The sequence below is a fragment of the Gallinula chloropus genome (genome assembly GCF_964237585.1).
Source record: "Gallinula chloropus genome assembly, chromosome: 14".
In the NCBI taxonomy this organism is placed as follows: Eukaryota; Metazoa; Chordata; class Aves; order Gruiformes; family Rallidae; genus Gallinula; species Gallinula chloropus.
In genome coordinates, this window is record NC_140099.1 from 5221006 (window position 1) to 5248527 (window position 27522).

Here is a 27522-nt window from a genome sequence, read left to right on the forward strand (position 1 = left end):
GCTTTAGTTGCAGGTTTCCTGGGAGCCCATCTGGGCCAAAGCACGTGCAACTGTCTTGCCCTGCTGCATGGGCAACTCCTGGCTGGTGTGTGCCTGGCCAAACACACAGGAAGCAGCTGTGGTACCATTGCCCTGCAGCAGTGTAGTTTCCCTACCAAATGATGCAGCAAGATGTTGACTAACATCTGGAGCTGATGGAGGCCACAGCCCAGCTTCCTTCTCTTGGTCTTGGGAGAAACCTTCCAGTTACTGCCTTAGGAGGCCTGTATGTGCTAAATGATGGGCATAGCTTTGTCTCTCTAGCTGTGACACCAACCCCTCTCTGATCTCTGGATTGATGTGCTAGTAGACTAGTCCTTGCAAAAGCACCTTGCTGGTCGTGGCAAGAAACAGGCATCATACAGGCCTCAGGAAGAGTATGAGGGAAACGTGTCCTTGGCCACATCGGTCCCGCAGGCCAATGCAGCCTGTGGTATTTGTTAATAACTGGGGGCTGAGGAGTCCCCGCAGTGCCTGGGGCTGAGAGTTGCACACTTGGGCTGTGGTGGGCCCAGGATGACAGGAGAAGACCGAAGGCTGGAGCAGGCAGAGCTCCTGGATGCAAACACACTTTTTGTGCGCTGTCACTTTCCTGCAAGGCCCGTGTCGCCGCAGAGAGGAGCAAGTGCTGAGCAGCTCCCAGCACTGCTTAACAGCAGTCCATGAGCTACTCAGATGATGTGCAACATGCTATGTTTGCCCCTCAACAGACTAACAGCAGGTTCCTCACAGTCTCCTTAAATGGAGCAGCCCCAAAGGGGTACTTTCTCACCATAAAATAGTGAGCAATGAGTGACTGCTTTTGGAACAAACTGTTTTCCTTGGACAAAAGGCAGCTCCAGACCAGGCACAGTCTCAGTTACTTCTGTCTGCACCTAGAATGTGCTGTTTGGCTCACTCTGCAGGAATTACCTGGGTAAAATCTGATGGTACTATAGAGTCCTTGTTTTAAAACACTCTGATTGCCAGCCAAGCCCTCAGCCATGGCTTTGGGACTAAGTTTTCTGTGGTAATCTAGCAACAACCTTGAACTTTCCAGAAAGGATTAGAAATAACCTGAAGTTCAGATCCTTTAGTCAGCAGCGTCTCTTCCCAGGACTGCCTTCTCAGCGTTAAGTGTCTTCTTCTGAGGTAATGTATGTCTAGGACAGACAACCCATGCTTGTTTAAGCATGTAAGCAAAACCTGGCAGCCTTTCACACATGACAGTGAGTCATCTTTCCAGCAGGAGAGAGTGAGTCAGAAAGGGCAGTTGACAAGCTTTATTTATCAGTCTCCTGTTATTTGGCCCAGGAGAATTTTACCCTGAAAAACCCACCCTCGTTAATGACAGGCAGAGCTCAGACCTGGATCGTTTGGCTCCTGTCTTTTTACCCCATAGGCTCTGCACTTAGTTTCATATCAGGAAATCAGGGCAGGTTGGCCATTTTTATTTTTAAAAGGGGTCTGAACATGACAGCTGTATTGGAATAACTTACCCAAGCTACAGTTGCAAACTCAAGTGCCTCTCAGTGATGGGGGGGGGGGTTCAGTGCAACAGCACTTAGAGAGTTCCCATTCGCTTTCTTCTCTCAGGGCTGCTTTGCTCTGAGCCTTACTTGAACGCTGCTAACAGGGCCTGGTGTCTCCACTGGCTTTTGATGATGGTTCTGCCACTCACAGGCTCCATGCAGGGTGTGGTGGTGTGTCTATTTTCAGAAGTTATATTGCTCAGTTGTAGAAATTCACACCAGGCAGAGAAAGTTGGCAGGAAACGTCGCAACTCAGAAATGGAACAAGAGACAGAGACAGAAATCTGCCTGGTGATTAAGGAAACTCTGCCCTTGGGGGTTGCAGGCATTGTGGCTGAGAGGGAGATGGCAGCAGAGCAAGGGGACCCATCAGATGTGGTGTGACCATAATGTGTAGTTAGGTGTCTTGAGGTATGGAAAGAAGCAAAGTAAGCTCAAGCCCATTCTACTCGTGTTGCAGGTGGGTTTGGAGCAGTAACCTATGAAGGCAGCAACCACATAGTAGCAGGACTACAGGGCTCAGCAAGTTCTTTATGAGCTGGCATGGCAGGACCTGGAGGTCTTGCAGGTTCAGTCCCTCCAGTTCAGTCCTGTTCTTCTTGTCCTTTTAGGGGCCACTGTCTGATATGCAGGGCAAAGGGAGGCAGTCTGAGCCTGCTCATTTTTCTGTGCAAGAGAGACAGGCCAAAAGCAGCATTTAATCAGCAAATAACAGGGTTTTTTCCATTTTTGCTTGAGCTCATGCAGGTATTTCTGTGGTGTTAAGCCCCAGTGAGATCAGGGGACAAACACTCCTATATGCATTCAGGAATGTAGCTCTGTTACTACTAGCCAAGTGGGGACTCACAGGGTGCTGCAGTGTTAGAAGATGTCATTGTGTTTCCTGATCCTGCCAGTGTCCCCTCTCTGCCTGTAGCAGGGGGGAGTATTTTTCAGTCCATCTTCTTTCCTCTCTCAGATAGGCAAAACACTCCATGAATCCTTGACATAGCTCTGCAGATGTTTCCTATTGCTCCTGTTCATTCTGTGGCTCATCCCCCTTACCCTCTCAAAGCCAAAGCTGTGCCTACCAACCAACCATCCTTCCAAGCAAGCAAGACCAATAGCAGCTCCTTTGTACAGACAGCTGCCCCCATCGCAGCGCTCGCTCCTCGCCTGGAGACGGCGTTGGGTGTGTTGCTGGTGATGCTTTTTTACCTGAAGATGTGCTGGGGGAAAAAGAGCAGCAGTCAAACTGGAATGGGCCAGGCAGTGATTTGCAGTAGGGAGGGAGGTTGTCAGTCTGGATTTCCTTAAGCAAGGCTAAATGTTTGTGGTATGTGTTCCTGCTCTGGCTGGGACGAAGACCTTCATCTTGTAAACAAACTGCATTGGAAGCACCAGGGACCAGTTACAGCTCCTGTGGCTCCAACTAGGTTGTAAAGGTTTGCAGTGAGGTGTTTTACAGCTTGCAGCAAAGAAACCAAACTGCAGTTCGTGCAACATGAAGATGTTCTTACCCCAGTTCTTCCTCCATGTGAGAGACAGCCTTGAAAGGTTCAAAGAACAGGCTGTAAGTATACTGTCACCTCTTACAGCATTTCAATTTGGAAGAGACACTGGTAATAGAAATGTAGTGTATTTCTCCATGTGATCTTGCCTATTGACAGAAGAGTAAACAGAGGGGTTTTTTCTTACCTTCAGTACAGTAGGCACAAACAAGTAGCTTCTGGACACACATTCCCAAGTCTGCTAGTCCTAACAAGATCTGACCTCAAAAGGGTCCTCCTCTATCTGACTCTGAGCTCCCTGGGCACATATTCAGGTTGCCAGGGTGGGCTGGCACCTATACTACTGTATCTTCACAGATCTTGGTACCTATCCTAGGAGCCTGCACCGTGCACTCCTCCAGTGTGCAGTGCAACCTTACCCCAGGAAGACCTTGGTTTTCTCATTAAGCTTTTACCTTGTCCCTGAAGAGCTGCGGCTTCAGATGTTGCACGGTTGCTGGTTCAGCAGGTTCACGCCCACAGAAAGGCTACTGTAAGTACTTGAGGTTTAATTTAGGCTTAATCAGTGTTTTGGACATGTTAACATTCTTTATTTCAACACTGTTTCAGAAGGGCTGCCTTGGAGGTTACTTAATTCTCCGGAGACTTCTGGTTGGAAGCTTGAGCAGATTTTCCAGGCCTGTAGCAGCAGATTGTGTATCTCTGCAAGCGAGACACTGCTGGCTGACTAGATGGAGCCATGAACGTCCTGGAGGAAAACTTAGGGTGTTTCTGAAACCTCTCTGTGGATGACGAGATCTTGGGGAGCAAAACCCTGAAAGAACTGAGCTTAACTTTGCAGTAAGGATGAAACTTCAAACAGGACAAAGCTGGATGCGCCTGTTCACAGTTAAGTAGACATGTTATACCATCCCCTTCTAGATGCTGAGTCTGAACTACTGGCTGACCAAAGTCCAAATGTCAGTCCCATCTACCATCTTTCAGCACGTGTTGTGTGACTATGGAAACGGGAGGAACCTTGTGGAGAGCACAGCTGTGTTAAAATAATAGGTGCCTGTGCAGTTCTAAGTGTTCATTTCCCAACAGGGCTTGACTGTTGTGTTACAACAATCTGCCAGACTGTTGTGTCCTCTTGGCACGAGCAGAACTATATTGTTTTTTAGAAACACCTGACTGTGGTGACCAGAATACCACCTGAGAGGGGACATTCTCTTCAATGAAGGGAAAACTGGCATATGACTCCGAGGAGAAGGTTGGCAGCAAAGCAGGGAAGTCAGGGAAAAATCCAGGACTCTAGCTTTAATACCAAGAGTAATTTACTGCTTGGAGAGTCTTAGATATAACACAGTTAGCACTGCAGGATAAGAACTGTCTCTGGAGGGGTTTCTTTTTAAATTTAATGTATTTTTTAGAGATCACTTAAAGATTCCTTTCAAAATAAGCATCACTGTATGCAGGCAAGCAAAAGAGTTACTGAGGGAGAACAAACAGACAAATTGGCTCTGAGTTTTTGATTTCTCCTTAATGTTCTAATTTAAAACAGAATAAGCAAAGAAAAAAAGGAGGCAGAGGAATAGTAACTTAGTTGCATAAAAGAACAGAATTCAGCTGTTAAGAGGAGAAAGACCAGTATTAATGTCAAAACATTATTTTACCTTTCCAGTGAATATTAGAAACTTGTCTGCATATGGGATTTTGACAGAATATTTCTCTGTGGTTTCATGTTCTCATCTGAGTTTCCATTCAAACCAAACTTGTCCCTGATGAATTACTATCACTGGAGTCACACACCAGGAGTGTGGCTCTTTCAGTACCCATTAGCCTCAGATCAAATTGGTATTTAATCGGTTCAGTCTGGAGAACTGGCTCCTGGCTCTCACTCTGGCCACCCACTGCAACAAAACATGGGCATTTTGGACCTGTCTCATCCTTCTCTTCCTCTCTTTCTCAGTGACCATGGACTTTCTCAGCCAAATTGGTGAGATACATTCAGGCAAAACATGCCACTTGCCTTAGCCCAAATCTCTCTGCCGTGCTTCTGCTTCTCTTTGAGATTTTAGTTCATTTGCACCATCTGCAGACTTCCTGGCATGGCTGAAAGGCCTAAAATTGGACCTGTGAGCTGCTAAAGAGACCCCATGGCTGCGAGGGAGAGCAAAAGAGAGAAGGGAGTCCATAGACGTTCTCATATTTTGCCTGGGAGGCAAATTAGCTCTGAGAGGGTTGGCAGATTTTAGAGACTGAGTGTTGTTACTCACAGTGTACTTCCAAGTAGCTCCCAGCTTCTCAGAGTCACTGTCTTGGAAGGACGGAGAGGAACCCGATGGCTTTAGAAGTCACACATGATTTTTGCCTTTCAGGGGAAGAGACAGACCCTGGCTGGTGGCAGCAAGTACGTGACAGGCAGTGCAGGTAGTTTCAGTGCAAAGCACAGAGTTATTTTGGGCTCACAAAATGCAGTACCTTTGCTATTTATCCTTGAGTGTCTTTTACTGGTGCTGTTTTTATTTATACTCCCACAACTATAGCACCCTCCATAACACCACCAACACTTCTCAGTGCAATGGCATTTGTAGTGGTGAGCAAAGCGTGGGACAGGCCCCTGTCAATGGCAGACTGTCCAGTGATGACAGCACTGGCAATTCCTGACTTGCTCTCACCTGGACAAGGAATGGAAAAAAGGAGATGGAGCTCAAGAAAGGGGAGTCACAAAGGCATCCTTGTAAAAGCTTAGTGGTTTTGCTAAGACAGTTAAAAACGTTTTACAAGGAATCCAGCACATTTATTGGAAACTTGGGGATCTACAAACATCCAGAGCTTCTCATCCTTACAAGGCCAAACTGCTCACACTGCACTTCTTACTGAGGTATCCCAGGTTTAGCAAATTCCTCAGCTCACTCAATTCATGGCCCAGTGATGGCGTTCTAGTTCAGCAGTAGGGAAAAAGGAAGCTTGATTTGTTTGAGTGGGGCGTTTTAAGGGTTTTAAAAAATTCTATTTGATCATATTATGCAATAATCAAGGCACACATAGCATCTGGACCTGCATGCTCTCTTGGTAAGTGTGCCTGCCTGTTCAGAGGGACACAAATTTCCTGGCACTGTCAAGAGTGATACCTCAGGGCTTTGTGAGGATTAAGCCTTGGTTCTCTGTGCTGACATTCTCCATAAAGGTCAGTTAGCCTTTCGTGTGTCCCCTGTCAAATTCACACTGAGCCCCTTTCCTTTGCTAAAGATGATTCAAGCCTCAGAATATGCCCTTGACTAATGAGCTATTTTGGTTTCTGAGCCAGCTGTTTCTCTGGTGCAAATCGCTGTAGTTCTGATTTGAAGTTAAAAAGAGACAACTTTGGCTTTGGCAGCCTTAGCTGCTTTGCCAGTGTATGTGTGTTGGCAAACCCTCCTAGCAGAAACACAGCTTACACCCACAAGAGAGTGCTTTGAGTGGTAGGACCGTTTCCAGCTCCCTGCACGAAGGGATGTAGGGTGGCAGAGCCTGCTTGGCTGAAGTGACAGTATCAGTACAAGCTTCAGCTCTCATTGCTATAGGCACGATTCTCTTGCAGTCACAGTGGAAAAGGCTAAACTGACAAATCTCTTGAGTGTGAGCCAGGCCTGAGGACCTGGATGTGTATTTAGATGACCCCCGCTGTAATTTTCAGACCTTTTGGTGAAAGATCTGTGGGCTTCTCTGCTCATCAGTATCTCCTTGATGTGACATTGCTTGAAAACTTCCCCCTTCTCTCCCTGCCCTCTGTGCCTCCCCAGCGTGGCAGCCGCGGTGCCATGCTGTCAGCCATGGCTTTTCCTGGTAAAACCTGTGCCTGCCTCCTGGGCAGGTCTTTGCTCCCCAGAGCTAATGCTCCTGACAGCTCAACACCCATCCTTGTCCCACCAGTTCACCACCATGTCATCCTTTTTTATGAAGCCTCTCCTTTGGCCCCCAAGCTTGCCAAACTTGTGCCTTCCTTGTTTCTTGGATCAGGTCACATTCAGCTTCATGTGGGTTCTTCTACAGCACCCTTCCCTTCCTTTGTGGTCCAAGAAATCTCTCTCAGTCTATGTCTCTGCGTAACAATCTAGGAGAGCCAAACAAAGAAAGAAAAAGGGGATTTAAGTAACCATATGTTCATTTTAAAGCTAGATAACTTGGAGCCAGCCCCAGGTCAGAAAGAAAGTATGTGTCAGAGCCTGCAATTGTATCTGGTTTTCTTAGATCTGAGACCATTATCTTAGTCATTAGAGCACCCATAAGAGCTCTCTTCTACACTTCTTACATCTACTAATGAATGTTTTTCCTTCCATGTGTAATGATTTCTGTCATGAGCTCTACTGCGTACCCGGATGCAGGTCAGACAATGCCATGCTTCCCCTTTAGTACAGCGATGGAATCATACACTGCTGATGAGGTTTGGCTTCTTCAGCTAAGGGACCAGCAAAGTTTTTCCTGTTGCTGAATTTCCCTTCATTCTTGAAATCAGCATCGAGACAAACCCATTTGCATGACATTTATCTACTGATGAACTGGGATCATGAATATGAAATCCAGGCTCCTTACGTCAGTCTGAACATACCAGACATTCTCTAGGTCAGTATTTGGAAAAAAAGCTATCACAGGCAGCTTATGGGGCAACACTGGATTTTATACATATGACTTATACTCTGGTTTTAGTGTAGGGATATCTGAAGTATGTATCAGTGACTCTTTCATTCAAATATTGCATCTTGAAGCAAGGAAATCACCTTGCTGATTGTGTTTCTGTGCTTTCTAGTATGTGTCATGGAAAAAATTGTTTGTCATGCCAGACTTTGCCTCTGAGGAAGGTCATATTCCTTTAGCACCTGTTGATTAACACAATGCCCGAGACTCCTTTCCCTACTTTTAATTATTAAGCACGATTGAATCCCCTGTGGGTATTTCTAATGGTTGCTGGAATGCACAGATAGTAGATATTTACCTGTTCTGGCCTGCTGGGCTGGAGGAACTCAGGACTCGTCATTTGTTTACATTAAGATCTCCTTTCTGATGAAGTCTGCCCCAGAAGACTCCATAGCTGGAGGGTGCCGTGTCTGCTAAAATCCTGACCAGTGCTGCCATGGTCCTCCAGACCCTCTTCTGATCTGGCTGAAGTCAGGTACATCAGCACTGTCCCAGCTGTTGGGCATGTAGGATTTCAGCAATGGTCTTCAAGGTTCATAGGTTTTCCAAGAGAATTGGCAACCCAGGCCAGTGCTGGCTGCATTACAGCTGACTGAAAAATTGTGTGGAGGAACCTACATCAGCAGCTTAGGATTTTATTTCTGGACTGGAAGAAGGACTTTTGCCTTGTGCTTTCCCAGGTTTTGGTACTTTGTTTTGTTTGTGGTGGTTTGTGTTTTTGGTTTGTTGGGTTTTTTGTCCTCATTATTCCTATCATTTTATTGTGGGACTTAATGCTTTGGAAAAAAACCCCAAATCGAAACCAAACCCAAAAACAACCCCAAAACACCACAACAACCTTTTGGTTCTGTTATTCAAAAGAAAATTTATAAGCAGGATACATGCACTTATTAAATTAGAATGTTCATTAGTTGCTCATTTATTCCTTAAACTATGAAAGGAAGTTTTCTTTCTCTCATCTTTCCCAACCTGGTTCTGTCTGGGAAAGCTGATAAAAATCTCCCTTTTTAACTGCAATTTCTCATCCTGTGTTTAGCAGACAGGATGGTTGCAAATGAAAGGTGACCACAGAGGGAGTGGCTAAATTGTCATCGTTGTGCATTGCTGTACAGGCTGGTGATTATTAGTCACGCTATATATTGGGAAAGGTTCTTCATAATTCGAGATGCCACAACGATTGCTTTTGCTCTGCGCCCGCTAAATCGCTGTTTCAGCTGGATATTTGTTACAGCTTGTTTGACTACCAAATCTTTGGTCATCTAGATAGTATTTCTGTAGCATGGATGAGAAGTCGTGGTAGAAGCTCTAAAGCTTTATTAGGAAGAAAGTTCAACTCTTACTGTTCAGCTTTGGGATAGACTGTGAAGGGAAGAGATTTGTTAGAGGTGCCAACACCGTGATTTTATTCTTTTTTTGGACATCCTTTCTACCTACATCGTATATAAAGCCCCTTTCAGGAAGGGCTTTATATATGTAAAACATAGGCCAAAAGACATATAGGAACATCCTCTCCTAGCTTTCCCTTCCAAAGGACATCATCTGGTAGTGACGCCTTTCTGAAGCGCCGCATGCACACGGGTGTGGAACTGAACACGCTTAGAGCTCTGTGAAACCCTGCTCATGCTCCTACTAATACTTACACTTTACTAACACCATCAACAACCTTATACAGCCTACTGTACTCGTTTCTAAAATAATGCCTTTGTGTAATTCTCAGCAATATGATACAAACATAACTCGTGTCATGAAAAGGGGTTCAAAAAGGGACTGAAGACCTCATTGTTCAGTGGAATACGTGATCTGCTGACTGCTCTGTTCCATTTGGGCTCCAGACTGTAAACTCCTGGGTCAGGTTTTTTTATAATCTTGGTGTGAGCTGACTGATGGAGGCAGAGACAATGGAAAGGCAAACCAAAGGCTCCAGATCTTACGGGCACATTGTTATATCAGATTCCCAGGTTTAATTTACTGGAAAAAAAGAGATGTGTTTATTCCATGGGATGGAGAAGGAGAATTAAAAAAATGGCAACAGGCAGTGGTGTGAGGGTGCAGCACCTTGAAACAGAGTGATGTGACCCACGGGTAGTGCTAATTCCCCGACCTGTCCTCCAGTCAGACCATCAGCGCTGCAGCTCCCAGCTCCCACCTAAGAAACTGCACTGTGAAATGTGCCAGAGATGATCCCAGCCCTTTCTGAGTAAAGCAGAGACCATTACAGCCCTGGTTACAGCATCTCCTGCTTTGCACTACTGCCATGGCCTTTTTATCTGAAGAAATGGCAAGATTTGCTGCTTTGGGGAGGGATTATCTATTGCTTCTGGAGGTTTTAAAAGAGATTTCATCCTTCTGGGTGAGAGTGGGGGAAGAAGGATGTGGCTGACGCTACTCTGGAATTTTTCTCTTCAGCTATTTTTTAATGAGAAAAAAATTTGATGCCCTGAGACCTAAACTGATCATAAATGTCTCATTTGGAAAATCGTGGCAGATTTTACCCTTTTCATAATTTCACATTTAAAGAAAATATTTAACGATTCAAATGATTTTCCTCTTTTCCCCCTCAAAATATCAGTATGAAATAATTTGATTTACTCCAAGCATATTTTGTGTCTGCCCTCTGAAAAATGTTAGTCATCTAATTTATTCAACTAATTCAAACTAGGAAATCTGCCAAATTCTTGAAAATTCTCCAGTGCCAGGAAAGGATTATACTGTGGCTTCTCTAAAATCTAGTGTGGTTTTTATTTAGCCTGCTCATAGCTTTAGATAATGGACAACAACCTGAAGCATCAGCTGAGGGTTTCTTTAGCATTGGGTTAACCTGGGCTTATCTGAAGTACTGGGAGTCTCTGCAGAGAAGCATGCAATGAAACACAGCTCATTGAAAGGATAATTCTTTCATGGCTTTTATGACCCAAACAGGAGAGAACTGGCCTCACCCACAAGCCAACCAGTACTTATCCAAGCTGCTTGCCCCATTGTAGCTTTGCCTGGTGCTAACGGGCTGTGTGAATGAGGACACTGTGTTCCTCATTCTCCTTCCACCCTTTCTTCCAGGCTGGCAAAGGCAGAGGCTGAAGCAATGATCCCTGAACGGGGTCCCTGGTGGCCAAAGGAGTCTTCACATTATCACACATAAATACATGCTTTCGACTCTGTTGACACACAGATACTTCATGGTCTTAAATAACACTCGATTGGCATATTCTTCTTTGATGCTGGCACAGTCATTCTGATTATGGCAGACTTCTGCCTCTGAAATGCCAATAAAGAGAATTTGGACTGTTAATACCACCTGGTGACAGCAGGATTTTTAATATCCTGCTCTAATGTAGCTAGCAAACTCCTGTTTAAGAGGCTATCTTTCCTCCTAATCCTATTTATGACTTGTTAGGTATAATCTGTAAATGGCCAACACTAACTTAGACACTTTACATACAGAGTTTATGGCATTTATTTCTTTGCTGCACTGAATTTGCCTTGATGCTAAGCAGATAATCCACTATTGTGAAACTACTGCTCAAAAGCTGTCCTTCAAAACTAAATGAGATTCACTTTTGGTTTACTCACTGATGTGCTTCTACAGCTTCCCACTTGCCAGTCTGAACTTCTGGCTTGTTGTTCCAAATTCAGGAAAAAAATGGAAGCTATCAGTAAATGTGCAGTTTGCTTCTGCATTTGAGTGTGTAGATCCACCCAGTGTAATGTCCTGAGTTTGTTGGGGTTTTTTTTTGCCTTGCACATGAATATTAACACTTAGTAAAAGCCTCATTTTCAATCTGTATGGAAAATGCATTTGCACCAAAGTGTCCACTCCTCAAGTGTGCACACAAAAATGGCCCTTGAACCCAGGCATTTCCTCATTTCAGTTACATTTCTGGGTACACACAGACACTTAAGTAGGCAATTAACTGACTGCAATGGTTCTCTGGTGGTGAGTGATGAACTCATTAATGTTTGAAGGAAGAAGTCTCAGAATACAAGAGCTGCAGACCAGAGGAGCTGTATTTTCACACAGATGTCTGCCTGTGCTCACATCCCCAAGAGAAGGAGACATCCAGTTCTTCAGTTCAGAATAACCAATGCTTCATCAAAAGGGTTTCCTTTTCAATGAGGAACTGATTGTTTTGTGTTCAGACTGTGGCTGATTAGCATTGAACTACTTATCTGGAGGAAGAGTTGCTCTTGTGAAGTGATCCTGACTGAGAGAAGCTGTAAAACAGGCATAAGAAATCCCGACTGACCTGAAAGAGGCGGGAGGGGAGCAAACTATTCACACAAACTCAAGACTGACAACTGAAATAGGCCGTTTTTAAACTTTTCACTTGCTACCCAACTAGGTTGTGATACACAGCAAATTCTCAGATGCTGTGGATCTTAAAAGATCAAAAACTGATATTAAAGAAACAGATACAAAGTCTGCTAGTGTGTATGAGCTTTCAGCTGATGAAATCCTTAAGCTGCAGATTGCTAGAAACTACGAGGGCATTTCTATTTTTACCTTGCTTACACCCTTCCTAAAACCACCCACTGATGTACCATGTATCTTCAAGTAGTGTGCTGGCAGGGGGAGGTCTTCAGAGCAGAATAAGCGGGCAGCAAGATCGCTCAAGGCTTCCAGCAATTTGCTGGGGAGAGGCTTCCTCAACTGGCGGTGGCTTCTGGATCTTGGTACCCTTGGACTCTCCCTCTGCTGATTTCTTGGTGGATTTTCTAAGCGATAGTATTTGTGCTCTCTGCTGTCCTCACATACTAAAAGTTGTACCAAGCACAGATCTTGGGAAGGTAACTGGGAAAGCCACAGGATCCCTGTCCCTCGCTCAGGGATGAGGGCTCAGCTGCCAAGTGCTGGCTCTGAGCAGCAGGGATGTGATCGCACAGGGAGTAGTCCAAGTGTTTGCTAATTTACTACACGATCTGGTAGATGTCAAAAGCATTTCTTCTCTGAATGTTGTCCTCGAAGCTTTTTTTAATCGCCATTTGTTGATCAACGTCATGAAAACAACGTCAGAAGAAATAACGCAGCCCAGAAAAGGAAAGTAGATGGCAACGAGCCCAACCTGCCCGAGCGCGGCAGCGCCTCGACGGTTTCTTTTTCCTTGGGTGCCCCCTCGTGTTCATCACTCGTGTAGCCAAATGCCTTTGGGCTGGCACAGGCACACAAAAAGAGAAGTATCCATTTGCAGTCACCTTATAAGGCTAATCCATCTCGAAATCCTTTGTTCCCCCTCCCCTCTATCTAGTATCCCTATGACTTCATCTCCAAAGAATCCATGTGCGAATTTTCAGGTTGGATGCATAGCTTATGCCTTCATTTGGACAGTCCAAAACCAAAGAAGGATTCCTCTGCTGGGGTTTTGGCCCAAGTTATGTGCATATTCGAACTTCTTGAGAGACTTCAGCAATGCTCTCAGGCCCGATTCTTAAGAGGAGCAGTTCCATTGGAAATGCCAGAGCGCTGAGGATGCCCACAGCATCAAGGGATTAAACTTTGTACGTCTCACTGAAAACATTTCCCACGTGGGCTAGTGCTCTGGAGGCTCAGCACTCTGAGAATCTCTGCGTCTTCTGTCCTTATGCCACTTCAACATCTGCTCCAAGTCATTATATTTATAGAAGAGGATGCATCTCTTGTGGAAGTACAGTGATGTGTCATCCAGCTTGTGCTAGTAAACTCCCTGCCGCGCTGCTCATTTGCAGAAGCAGAGTGGGATTCCCTCACACTCTAGTCTGGATTTGCTCAGCCCATTTGCATTCTTCCTGCTGTCGTTGGAGCAGTAGAAAAAAACCCCAGTATATTCTAATTTTCAAGCAAATGAGAACAGTTCCTCTCTTTGAAACCTCAACAACTGAATGTCAAACATGCACACCCACGAGCGGGTTATATTCGGGGTTCCTGGAGACACAGCAGGAAGGAAATTGGTCGGTTTGGGTTAACAGACATCCTGATCACCACTTTTTGTCACACTTAGGAGTGAAAATGGGGGTAAGAAATATGTGGGTAGGTGAAATAGAAAACAGGTCCTTTCCCCCTCTGAACTGAAAGGGCACATTAGTGCAGGGAATGGGGTTTTGTCAACACAGCCATCCTACAGAACTGTGTGAAAAATGTCAGGGGTACTGTATAAGAAAGCTTTCATGAGTGGGAGGCAAAGAACTTCGGTCTTCGGTACTGTGAACACATTTTCTTTCATCACCACTAATCTCACCTTACAAGAAGATAAATCACAGACTCACAGACTGACTAGGTTGGAAAAGACCTTTAAGATCATTGAGTCCAACCGTACCTGTCCTCTACAACACACTTAATTCTTCAGTATGACAGTAAACGAGCCGTTCTGCTCACAGCTATACATTATAGTCTCACTATGACCCTCTGGTGCTCACAAAGTGAAAACCCCCAAACTTGTTTGGTACTCCCAGAAAAGGCTCCTAATGCTTAAAACTTTAGGAAAATACCAATGATTTTAGAAGAGGTGTAAAACTCAGGTCCCCATGGATCAGGACAACATTATTCTTGACCTGAGTTAGAAAGAACATTTTTAATGGAAAATTATTTACAAAGTGCTCGTTGCAGGATTTTTGTGTTCATTGGCTTCAGGTGGTGAGAAATTACACTGCTCAGTACTTGTTTCATGTATTCATTGTTATTATTATTATTACTTTTAAACTCTGTTTATCTCAACCCATGAGTTTTACCTTTTTTTTTCCTTTTTGATTCCCCCAACCCACTGGGGAGGAGCCAGCAAGTGAGCGAACATCTGTGTGGTTGTTTTAGCTGCTGGCTGCGTTAAACCACCACAACGACACAAGAGCTGATCTGCATTGTCTCATTTAAAATTATTTATTCTGTGGGTTTTTCACTTCCTATTATTGCTAAAAGTGTTTGGCTATCAGGGATGTAATTTTCCCCTGACATTATCTACTCAGTGCATAATTTTGTGAGATCACCCTTGGCTGCCGTGGCACTCGTTACCTCACAGGCAGCAGGAGGAACTTCAGGAAGGAAATAAACTCCAGAAGCAGAAGGAATCTGGAGAACCCCAAACTTCTTATTTTCACAAATACACCCCTGAGAACAGAATAAAAAGGAGAATAAGAAAGATACCAAACTGCACGTATAGCGGCACAGTCTCCACTATGACACTGTTATTTTCCTTTTGCAGAAGACCAGAGTCTACAAATGACAGAATCTCACACCTGCTGAGATGCTCAGCTTTTTGGATGGAACAAGAAAGCATTAGTACGTGCCCCTGTGTGTCTCCAGATGTGCTGCAGCCAGTGATTTTGTACCATCTGACTGCCAGTTCATAGAGATCTGTGTGTGATACCTGGCTGCATCCGAGCTACTTCGTGTAAGACAGATACTGAGAGCAAAGAGTTTGTGAGAAGGTGAAAGTTTCTGCTTCTGCATTAAATGACTTGTGTTATTTCAAAAGCTGACAGATGAGAAGTCTATGCAAACCTCCAGCTACAGTTTATACTCTGCTCACTTTCCTTCCCCTCAGTGGCATGCAACGCTATTTTACTACATGCAGGATGAGGGCTAGTGAGCAAATTTTTTGGATAAAAATGGACTTCTTTGATTCAGGAACCAATAACCAAAAGTTACAAAGCACTAGAGTGGAATGTTATGGCACCTTTGCTAAGCAGAGCTTAAAGTGCTTTAATTAAGCTGACTCACTCTGCTTCACAAACCCTTTATCTATGTATTACAGAATGATTCATTAGATTTGATGAATTAATCAACTCTGAAGTGTAAAAAGTATTCCGCTTTCGAAATGCAAACGTGAGTGTTGTAGCCCAAATTTATTTATCTGTACTGCTCAGCTGCAGTGCAAATTTTATTTGGTAGCAATGCTCTTCTCCCTACAAATCAAGCACCTGGATCAGCAGGAAGGACGTATTATCACATCTTTTATTGGCAGAAAGGAAGTGTTCTCACTCTTGTTTTGCCATACAGAAGCCATGGCATGAAATTATTACATCAGGCTAGGTAAGAAGTCTGTAATGAGAAGAATGAGTTCTGGGGAAAAAATTAGGGAAACTTTCTGCCTTGAGCACAAGACACACGAGTTAATCTGAAGCACCCATGGCTGCTTCATGTAACTGCGAATGCCCGAGCGTGTTGCCTGGTGCTTGGCAGATGCTCAGCACAGGCAGCACTGCATTTCAACAAGGTGGAATGCCCCTCTGGAGCCTGGGGCTGGCTTCCTCAAGATACACCTCCAGAGCTGCCCCAGATTGGACTCACAAGGTGTGTTCCCTTCACCTCAGAGAGCCCTCGGGAGCTCAGTGCTGCTCTGACAAATGCCAGTGTTTTCCTGCCTCTGCCCAGGCTGGTAACAGCTGTCCCCAACTCCCAAGAGGAGTGAGGGCACACTGGGGCACAGCATGGTCCTGCTCTGGCGCTGGGTCTGGCCTTGTTAGCCATAGAATCATAGAAACATAGAATCTCCTGAGTTGGAAGGGACCCATAAAGATCATCGGGTCCAACTCCTGGCTCCACACAGGGCCAGCCAACTCTGAGCACAGGACTGAGGGCATCGTCCAGATGCTTCTTGACCTCGGTCAAGCTCAGTGCAGTGACCACTTCCCTGGGGAGCCTGACCACCCTGTCAGGAGAGAACCCAAACCTCCCCTGTCTCAGCTTCATACATTCCCTCGGGTTCTATCAGCCGTCACCACAGAGAGATTGGCACCCACCCCTTCGCTCCCTCTCACCAGGAAGCCACGGACCGTGATGAGGTCTCCCCTCAGCCTCTACTTCTCCAGGTGGAACAAACCAAGGGACCAGCCTCTCCTCATAAGACTTCCCCTCCAGACCCTTCACTGTCCTCCTTGCCCTCCTCTGGACACTCTCCAACATTTTTATGTCCCTCTTGTACTGTGGCACCCAAAACTGCCCCCAGTGCTGGGGGTGAGGCTGCCCCAGCATAGCGCAGAGCGGGACAGTCCATCCCCGGACCGGCTGGGCGTGCCGTGTGTGAGCACCCCAGGGCACGGCTGGCCCTCCCGGCTGCCTGGGCACCCCCAAATCTCTCCCCAGCAGCCAGGCTTGCCCCTTCCAGGTGCAGCATCCGGCACCTGCCCCTTGTTAAGCTCCATGCAGCTGGTGACTGCCCCGCTCTCTAATTCCCCCCTCCGCCGCCACAGCCACGATCGGGGCGCCAGGCGTGGTTCAAGGCTGTTCACTCGGGGAACGGAGCAGGGAAGCCCCGGAGCGCGGCGGAGGGCTGTAGCAGGTAGCGATGGGCAGCAGACCGGCGGCACATCCCTACGGAGACCGGGGCGGACCGGGCGCACACCCCGCCCCGCCGGCGGCGAAGGCGGAGCCGCAGCGAGGGGCGGGGAGCGGCGGGGCCAAGTGTCGCGAGAGCGGGAGGCGGCGGCCGTTGCCCAGCTCCTCCCCGTGCCGGTCCCGGCGAGCGAGGCCTGCGCCGAGGCCGGGCTGCGCCGCGCCGGGCGGTGCAGCGGGATAGTGTTGGGGAGGAGGGGGTTGCAGCGCCAGGCCGGCTGAGGCCCGGCCCGCTCCGTCGGGCAAAGATGCCGGGCGGACGGGTGTGCGCTGCCTGCGGCTGCTCGGAGATCGAGGTGGACGCGGCGCGGGGGGACGCGGTGTGCACCGGCTGCGGCTCGGTGCTGGAGGACAACATCATCGTCTCCGAGGTGCAGTTCGTGGAGAACAGCGGCGGCGGCTCCTCCGCCGTGGGGCAGTTCGTGTCGCTGGACGGTGAGCGCCGCCGGGCAGGGCGGGGGTGCCCGGGGGTACGGGGGCGGTGCGTGGGGGGAGGGTGTGTGTGTGTGTGGGGGGGGGAATACGGGGCGGTGTTGGGAGGGGGGATGTTGGGGGCACGGGGAGGTGGGGTGCGGAGGACGAGGGGCAGGCAGTGCCTGGGGGTGAGGGTGCTGCTGGGGGCTTTGTGGTCAGGGACGGTGCCTGGGTGGGAGGGTGCTGTGCTGGAGGGGTAGGGGCTGGTGTTGGCGGGGGGGGGGGGGGTACAGGGTGCTGTGCGGAAGGGGTGTGGGGGGCGGTGGGAAGGGGGGATGGGGCGGTGCGTGCTTGTGCTGCACCGCCTGGAAACGGGAAGCGGCACGTGGGGAGGGGAGGACAGGGTGCTGTGCCGGGGGCGATGCAATTGGGTTGGGGGAGGCTGGGGCAAACTGGGAAGAGAGCTGTTGGGAGAGATGCGCTTACTCCCGTCGTAGGTAGAGCGTGGCAGGCTGCTCTGCGTGGTGTGGGGGCACCGAGAGGAGCTCTGGGGCTCTGTGTGGGAGGACAGGGCATTGGAGGAATGGAGAGGTAGGTGAAATTATTTGGGGTGGAAGGCAGGGGAGCTGGGTCCTCGATGGGGAGAGGGAATACATCAAGGCAGCGTGATGGAGGAGAAAGAGGCTGGAAGTGAAGGGTCAAGAGTAAATAGGATGAGAAGGGTCAGGAGTTTGATGGGAGAAGAGGGAATGGCTTAAAATTGCACCAGGGGAGATTTAGGTCAGATATCAGGAAGAATTTCTTTACTGGAGGGGTTGTCAGGCATTGGAACAGGCTGCCCAGGGAGGTGTTGGAGTCACCATCCCTGGAGGTATTGAAAAGGTGTGTAGGTGAAGTCCTTAAGGACATGATTAGATTCAGCAGGGTTAGGCTGTGGTTGGACTTAATGAGTTAAAGGGTCTTGTCAAACCCAGGTGATTCTATACAATAGTTGGGCTGGGTGTTTGTGTCCTGGAGGTTCAGGCCTGTTTGCCTGCAGTGAGAAGGGGACTTGGTGTTTGGAAGGGGAGAGAAGGAAAACGTGTGTGGGGAATGTGTGTAAAGAAAGAAATATAACTGAAATATGGGAAGGAACTTGGTGAGATGAGGGACAGCTGATGGGTTGTATGGTGGTGGGAAAGACAGACAAGTAGTGCAGAAGGCAGCACTACATATTGGAGTTCAGGAGTTTATTGTAGACTAGGATTTGTCTGATGCTATTCTGTCTTCCAGCTCAGGGTGTTGGCATTACTTTTTTTTTATAGCTTATGAGCAGCTCTTGTATCCTTCACTTTTTTCTGTAGTGATGTGGAGACTACATTTTTAAGGGCTTGTTACTGCTTTTTCACTTCCACCCAAAATTATGCAGAGGACAGATGGCATGCAAACAAGAGCTCATTTTAGGATGCCTTTATCCTATGAAAAAAAAAAAATCACAAGGAAAAGAGAAGTGCATGGTACTGAAGCTTGTTATGAATGAATGAATGAACGAGTTGCACCAGAGTTTCCCAAGTTCCTTTAAGGGACTTTTTCCCTTATGTGCAAGTCCTGAGGTGCTGCTGCTGGCTGATCTGTTTTTTTATGGGTAGTGCCACTAGTTCCATGATGTTGTGTAACTAGTCACCTGTGATCCGTTACTCTGAAGAATAATTCTAGCACCCATGAAGACAGACAAGTGCTGGGCTGGTAGGTGAGTGTGCAAAACTGGAGATGTAACTGGAGAGTGTTGTAGTGTGCTTATAGTGGCTTTATCTGGCTGGTGCAAGGTGTGGCTGCCTGGACTTCGCTGGGTGCTTGTACAGTGATCTAGCAAGTCACTGTGTGCGTTAATGGATGTGTTTCAGTGAAGTGTTGTTTGTGGAAACAATCAAACAAGACTTCCAAAACAGTGCTGTCCGTAGATTTGCTAAGTTACTGCAAGGGTAAGTGCAGGCCCTGTTTGACACAATAAATATTTTACTATTTTTATGTACCAAAACAGATGCTTCTGCTGTGAAGAACTTTTTTTGCTTGATGTACAGTGAGTGCTGCAAGCTGATCCGAAAAGATGTGTTTGTGCTGCAGTAACAGCATCTCCATGATGTGTGCTTATCTATTCTGCTTGTATGACTCTTATTTAAGTCCTTGGGAATGGGGAGAAAAGTCCTTTGCTTAAGCAAGACTTGAGTTTCTGTCTCTCTGAGTGTTGTGCTGGCTGGAGAATTTCCAGAGGAACTTAGATTTCTTTAAGTCAGGAAACATGCACTTGCTGAAAACCCTTTCTGGTAAGCTATAGCTTTCAGTTACTTCTGATTACATAAGCAGGTTTCCATCCAAGTTACCTGTCTTTAACACCTTGTCCTGTCATCGTTGTTGGCTCTTAAGGTCTGTGGCTCTGAGGGATCCCCTGGGTATGAAACGTCTTGAGCTGAGGCTCCTTGGACCGCAGTCTGGTGTTCAGGGGCAGTCCTAGTGTGTGGAGCATTTGAAGTGTTGGATGTGTCAGGGCTACTGTTTTTCAGATGTTGGCCCTTGGTAGGGCTGGGGGCCTCAGTGACCGTTGTCATGGCTTTGCAGAGCGTCAGGGCTGTCAGGGTGTCTGGTGCAGAGCGGGGAGCTGAGTGGGGCTCTGGTGCGGAAGATTCTCCAAACCCTTCCAAGATCTCTGAGGGCTTCTCTTTGTGTGATAATATATGTCAAATGGCTAGAAATGCCTTTATTCGTAATTTTTTTTTTCATCTTCATTATAAAGAGGCAAAAGGGAGCGGAAAGCACTGGGGTGCTGGTACCAACTTCTCCTTGGTATGTCTGTCGAACCGTTTATTTTGCCCAACTACAAGCTACAGATTCAGAATCTCAGATTTGTTTGTTGAAGGAGGAAGAGCCCTGCCTGCCTTTATATTAATATGAAGTGCCCTGTCTAGATCACACCAAGACCTTGCTCATAACCCCAGCAATCTCCCTGTAAAACACAGGCAATCCCTTCTTTTGTTTTCCCAGGGTTGGAAGAAGGTGTGTGGTCACCGTTAAGTTTTCCCAGGCAGTATTTACATTCAGATATCAAGGTGTAGGAAGCCACAGCCTCAGCACTAATGCCTTTCCCCATGGTATTGGGTCCAGCCAGCGTTTTGCAGTGCAGGGGTGTGTGTCTGTTTCTTCCCATTGCTTAGACAGTTGGATGTGAGTTGAGAGGCTTTGCTTTTTTACTGCCTGAAGGTTTGGGGAAATGCAGGCTAGTAAGACTGTTGGGCAAAAGGGTAGAAGCAGAGGAGGACAAAATAGGTGTCTGTACAGGTAAACAGGGGAGGAAGAGTGTTCTTTGGTGAAGTGGTATATACCTTGCAGATCATTTGGGGCTTTCTGAAGAAGTCAGTAAGTGGGCAAGGCTGATGGCTGGACTTACAGAGGCAGGTCAACAAGATCCTTCACCAGAAGCTTTTGAAGAATCTGAGCTGTCATGGGTAAAGGGAAGTCTTTACAGAGCAGATTTAATAATCAAATAATAAGCAATATAGATCACAAATAAATAAGTCTCTGGATGGTGCTGACAGTGAAGTTCCATAGATTGTGGACCGATGAGCTGGAAAACAGGGGAATGGTGAGTTAGTGAGGTTTGCTGGCGACACTGAATGGTTTGAAGTAGTGGTCTGTGGAAGGACCTGTTGCTCTTAGTAGCTGGGTAGTAGTGTATCAGGTGGGGTTGAGAGTCGCAGTGAGAGTTAGGATTGTTCCTTTTATCCACATGTGGGATGGTAGCATCTGGGCTGGGTGGTAGAACTTGAGAACTAGATCCCTATGTCTTGCTGGGTAGCTCTGTAAAAACATTGAGCTCTGTGTTCATTCCCAGTGCAAAAAAAAAACCCCAAAACAAACCCAAAGGAGGGAGGGGAAATGTAGAAGTTGCCAGGAAAGAAAGTGACAGCATGCATGCCTGTGTGTATGTGTATATGTAAACATATACACACACTGTTACATAGTTACAGCACTGTCTACAACTTAGAAATGCTTTGTGCAGTTTGGTTGTGTTTCTCTTTTCTCCCCCCTCCTCAAGAAAACCTTTAGTAGAACTAGAAAAGATTCAGGGAGGCAGATGGGGTGGTTAAGAAGAGGGCTTCTCCATTAGAATGGCTGGATAGACTCGGGCTCTTCAGACTGTCAGAGATGAATGGGGGCATAGTACAGGTCTGTAAATACAGTAGAATAATGGGGCAAGGATGAATGATTGTTCAGTATCACATAATGCAAAATCCAGGGAGCACTAAGAAGTCTAGTAACTAGCTTATTTTATAGGGAGCAAATAGAAGGTTCAGAAGCATTAGAAGGGTTTTTTGGTTGGCTGGTTGTTTTTTTTTTTTCCAGAAAAACATTAACTAATAGAATCATATCAATGGTTAGGGCTGGAAGGCACCTTAACAACTGTCAAGTCGTGAATCTGAAGTTGTGGATATTAAAAGTTTACATGAGTTTAAAAAAATGATTGGACAAACAGAATAAAAATGTGTCATGGGCATAAAAACCCCCAGCACCCAAACTACTTCTGGCTCAGGAAATCCTTGAGCCACAGTTCTCTAGAATCTGGGGCATAAGACCAGAGGAGTATCGTGAGAAGCTCTCCTGCTTTGTTTTGTGTTCACTTGTGGGCATGTGTATTAACGGACTTTACCATTCAGAAGCAGGGGACTGGACTAGATGGTCCTTTGATCTGACTTGGCATAGCAGTGTTTGTGAGTCTTCAGAGGACAATCGTGTTGTTTGAGCTCTACAAAGATGCTGTTAAGGGTTTTGAGCATTCTTTTAAAACTGGTATGAGAATCGGGGGGGCTGTGGCTTTGCAGCATAAAGTGTAGGTGTCACTTCTGGGCTTTTTTCAGCTTGTTTTGGAAGGTGGTGAGCAGAAAACTCCTCTGACTGTGACAGATATATAATATAGATATGTTTTCTCTTGAAAATGCTTGGCTGATTCTTCTGCTGTCCTTGTGAGATGTAGGTAGTAGAGGTAATTACAGCGGGGGGAGTCTGGGATAAGGTGTCCAGAAACACACTGCAAGGCAAAGAATTTTTTTATAGTGAGGTTTATGAAGTTGCCTATGCAGTACTTTGTTATAAGGACTGGGGGATTTAAAAAGAGAGAGCCTGCTTATATAAATACAGAGAAACAGCTAGGCCATTCCAGTCCTGATGAGATGCCCTTTGGAGGTGGACATGACCTGTCTGTCTCAGCATAACACCACCAGTGCTCTTCATTGTCATGGTCTTGATGGAAATGGAGGATAGGACCGCACAGTTCTTATTAACAGCATCTGTCTTGGGGAGCAGCAAGTCATCTCTTGTGGGGTACCTGTTGCTTGTTGGGCCATGAGCTGGTAAGTTCCTGGACTCTCATGGGACTACTCTTCATGCTCTGGAGTGGGGCTGCTGTGTATCTTTCTACTCTTCTTCTCAGAGGAAGGGCCTCACAAAGCAGAAGCCAGTGAAAGCTTTAAGGGCCAGTTACAATTCATACTTGTGTTGCAAGTGGTTACAGGGATGAGAGTCTGGCCTCAACAGTTACTCTCTTCCAGCTTGTGAAGGCCGGGTGTCCTAATTGAGTTCCAGAGCTTGACTGATCTGACCCTGGATAAATCAGATACCGGTGGAAAAGGGTTGTCATGCGCATTTGAGCTCCAAGGAACTCTGTTATGTGCCTCAGGCACAGAAGCTGAGGCACGTGCTTTTCCTGGCTCAGTCTAGTTCAGGTTGTCTCAGACTAGCCAAAAGAAGTGGGTTTCTGTGTCAAGTTTGAGGAATGTTTGAATTAAAATTCCTTATTCTGCACACTGGAACGAGTGCATCTTGGTTTGTTGGTTTTTTTTTTCTTCATACCTAAGTTCTTAACAGGCTCCTATCAGTCATAGTATTTGAATGCATCCCAGCATGAAGTACAGCAATACAGAGTCAAAGAGTGAGCTGCTCTTCTCCCATTCATTTATCCTGTAATTGCATCCTGGAAAATGAGCTCCACCGAGGCCTTTGCCAGCCTGAATGGGTTTTAGGGCAGCTGCTTTTGCAGAAAGGCAAACTGCAAGTTGTGTGCTGGGTTTGAAGGCAGCAAATTCTCTGAGCTCCTTCTCACCGTCTCTGAGTAGGAGTCCCCTGTCTTGTGGTAGTTGTTGGGAGAAACTGTTTTCATAAATATTTTCCCTGAGGCTGACAGGAGAAAAACCAAGTAAAAAGCTGAAGAGAGTGAAAGGAGGAAAGCTGAACATGGAGCAAACACTGATGGTCCAGATCTTTCTTCAGGCTTTTGTTTAAAGCAGCTGAGGAAGTGGAAGTCTAGGGACTTCCACTAATCAATGGGGAAGAAAACAGTCCCACCTGGGAAAGCTGATGCGCAGGAAGGTGTAACTAGAAAATACAGCATGAGAAAAGGGTGCTGCAAGGCTTGCTGAGCTTGTGATCCTGAAACATCTTATAGTGGGAAGGTTCAGCTTCTTTCAATCCAGAAATCGCCTATAAATGCTCTGAAAAATAGCATCTGATAAGCTGATTTTTTTAAAAAATAATATAAAACCAACAGAAACCTTGTGTTGAGACCTCTGTCTCCTTCTCAGGTTTGTGTGAAACTGGGCAGAGAGAGGAGAGGGATGAGCAGAGTGCTTGCTGCTCTGTGTGCTGTCCCCCTGGGGGATGGGGGTGGAGTTATGGGGGACACAGAGCCAGGGCAAACATGGGCCAGGATAAAAAATTTGGAGGTTAGCACTATGAAATACAGCCTCTGTAGTCTGAGGCAACAGAACTTTGTGATGGAGATGACAAATTGGTGGAGCTAGGGGCATTTATCAACTCCAGATGAGACCTACAGGATGCTTCATCCTCAAATGCACATCGTGGAAAGCTGCAGAGTGGTTTTAGAGTAGTCACCAAAGTGGTATTATTGTCCCATGGGGCTTAGACCCCTGTCTCGGGGTCTGAGGGGAGCTAACATCACTGTTGTATCTCTGTAAGACTGAACAGCAGGACTGTCTTGAAACAGGTGTACTGTTTTATGGTTTATTGCTTGGAATTCATTTGTTTTGGTGGCTTTTGATTAAAAAAATATGTAATAAACTAAATTAAAATGCATATTTTTCAAGTGCTGGGGTAGCATTTGCTATTTGAGATTACACTAACAGGTGTGAGTTAGTGTTTTACTCTAATCTTACTTAATGATTAAGCCCAGGAGGTTTTAGGATGGTGAAAACTATACAGACTCAGCCATCGAAATGGGAGGCTGCAGGGGATGTTGGCAGTGTCAGTCCAACTTCAGCACCCAGTTAGTCTCTCAGAGGGCTCATGTGCAGCATGTGTACAGTAAGACTCGCCATCTCCCAAATGTATGAGAGTTTGCAAGAAGCTGATTTGAGATGGGTGGGAAGAAGGCTGCTTTTGGCAAGGTACCTGCTTGCTTTTGCTCACAGGGAGAAAGGAAACTTGGGAACTAGCAACCCTTAATGCAACCCTTGTTAGAAGTTGCAGTGTAGGAGGCTCCACAACACTTGCAAGTGAGCTGTTTCAGATATTAGAATATCAACTTAAAGTTTCTTTCTGCTAATATGGGGGTTTTTTGTTGCAAGTAGATTGCAAGCTACTTACTACAGCGAGCTATTTGCACTGCCATGAATGGAGGATGCATACTCTTACTCCTCAGTGTCCCTTGACAAATTTCATGTAGCTTACCCTCTAGTAAAGCTGGGTTATGCTGATTTTTTTGGGTATGCCTATGGAAGCTTGCATACAAAATATTTCAGTGCTACTTTATCTTTAAAAACCTTTTTGTCTTTACATTGAGGACTGTGAGCTACATTGACCTCAAGTGCAGGGCTTGGCTGGGGCTTGCCTTGATCGAAGTGTTTCAGTCTCTTGGGGTTTGTGGAAGTGCAAAGTTATGGTCAGCAAATAAAAAGAAGAGAGGGACTGGGTACAGGAAGGAAAACACTTTCATAAATTTTAAGCTAAGCTTACTAGCCATGCATCTTACTGCGTTCAGTTCTGGGCCCCTCACTGCAGGTAGGATGTTGAGATGCTGGAGCGTGTCCAGAGGAGGGTGATGAAGCTGGTGAAGGGTCTGGAGCACAAGTCCTGTGAGGAGCAGCTAAGGGAGCTGGGGCTTTTTAGTCTTGAGAAAAGGAGGCTGGGGAGAGACCTCATCGCTCTCTACAACTACCTGCAAGGTGGTTACAGAGATTTTGGGGTTGGTCTCTTCTCTCAGGTGACAGGATGAGAGGAAATGGCTTAAATTTGCACCAGGGGAGATTTAGGTCAGATATCAGGAAGAATTTCTGTACTGAAAGGGCTGTCAGGCATTGGAATGTGAGGTGGTGGAGTCATCATCCCTGGAGGTATTTAGAAGGTGTGTAGGTGAAGTGCTTAAGTGCCCAAGTGGAAGGTTTGTGGACTCAACTTGGATCAATGTGATCAATGCTGAGCTCCTCTATTGAAACACACACAGAGCTTACATAGGTTTCTATATCAGTACAGGAGTTACGTTACACTGCTGTTGGTTAGATGCTCTGTTCACCCGCCTTACGTGCATCTCACTATTGCTAATAATTGGTTAAGGCTACAGTCACTTTGTTCCTTTTTAAGGCAGCTGTTAACATTCTTGCAGTTTCTTACCTTGTTCTCAGACTTCTGCTCTTCTTCTACTGCATTCCAATTGTGCCTTAGCATATCTTCACTCGACCCCCAGGTCTGATTTTATGGGAGTCAAGCCATGCAGCAATAAATCTGGGTGGGCCACAAACCCACTCCTCATACATTGCTACACTTAAGGGCATGATGTAGAGGTGGAATAGGCAGGGTTAGGCTGTGGTTGGACTCAATCTTAAGAGCCTCTTCCAAGCCAGGTGATTCTATAAAATAGAATTCTGTGAGTTTCTATGTTGTGGGGTTTTTTTTCCTATAGAACTTTATAAGATGGTCACTTACTGCCACTTTAAGTGCTGGTGAGACAGTTGGTAAAGAGGAGGAACTTGATGTTTGTATCAAATTCCGTGGGTTTATGTCTGGTCAGTCATTACATACAGTAAGAGATTCTTCTGTGTTTTTCAATGTTACAGAAGTGGAAGGAGGAGGAGTTTTGGTTTTCATTGATAGTTGTTAATTGGTTTCAGTGTAGGATTCAGTATTGGCAGACCAGATCCTGATAGAATATTTGTTGTCATGCAACCTCAAACAATGCTGAGGTTTGTTCTGCCAGTAATACATGCACTAAACTTGAAAAGAAAACATTGGGTACTGAGAAGTGAAAATGATGTTGATACCAGCAAAATTATTCTTGTCCACATTTCTAGAGATAACTCTAATCCACAGTTAATTCTAAATTATGTAGAGTGGTCATGGTGTAACTTCAACGCAGAAGAAAGCATGGGTGTGCTGGATTTGCACATCTTTTTGGGAAATCCTGAAGACTATTTAGCTGGCTCTCTTTTTTGTAATGAGAAAACATGGCAGAACTCATTCACAACCATGTTGTGTTGGGAAGGAAGAGGGAGAACTCGCATCTTCTTCACACACTAGTAATTATTATCCTGTCTGAGTTTGAGTGAGACGAATCGAATCGCTTTTTGCTTCTCTTCTGAAATCCTCCAGGTGGCAATCTTGCATCAGTTAAGTGTGTGGTGGGGTTTTTTTCCTGGTATCGAGTCTTTTATGTGCTGTCCTTGGGGTGGCAACAAATGCATTGCTGGAAGTGCTGCGGAGTATGCTGCTGTCAGCTGTGGAAATGTGGATCTGGCACGTAACTGGGACACGGGCTGGTTTTATACACTCCAGCAGCTCAAAAATCAGGCAGGGGGGATGCAACAGTGCATTTAGCTCTTTGGTTGGTAGCTACAAGCCCCACGGATAGCTAGTTATGATGAAGTAGATTAGAAGTTTGTCTGTGGAAGAAGATTCATCAGTAGGGTTTCAGCAGGCTGGGGTATGTGTGGATCTGTTGACATCCCTCTAAAAGCGGCTGGGAAAAGAATTGTCTCAGTTCCAGACTTTAGTAGTTTTGTGAGTTCAGGAAGCACATCGTATTGCTGTTGTAGGCATGAATTGTAATGGGACATTTAGTTACTCTAGCTTTGACTTT

At 46.1% G+C, this 27522-nt stretch overlaps 1 protein-coding gene across 1 annotated transcript in view; it reads left to right on the forward strand.

Moving 5' to 3' along the window:
• Positions 1 to 17242: 17242 nt before the first annotated feature.
• BRF1 (BRF1 general transcription factor IIIB subunit) overlaps positions 17243 to 27522 on the forward strand; it is a gene marked incomplete at its 5' end in the record, with an annotated part of 169369 nt that continues 159089 nt past the window's right edge. Inside the window, one exon of the mRNA XM_084270529.1 lies at positions 17243 to 17429. Within this exon, the coding sequence (XP_084126655.1) occupies positions 17243 to 17429 (187 nt within the window). The remainder of the gene's footprint in view (positions 17430 to 27522) is intronic.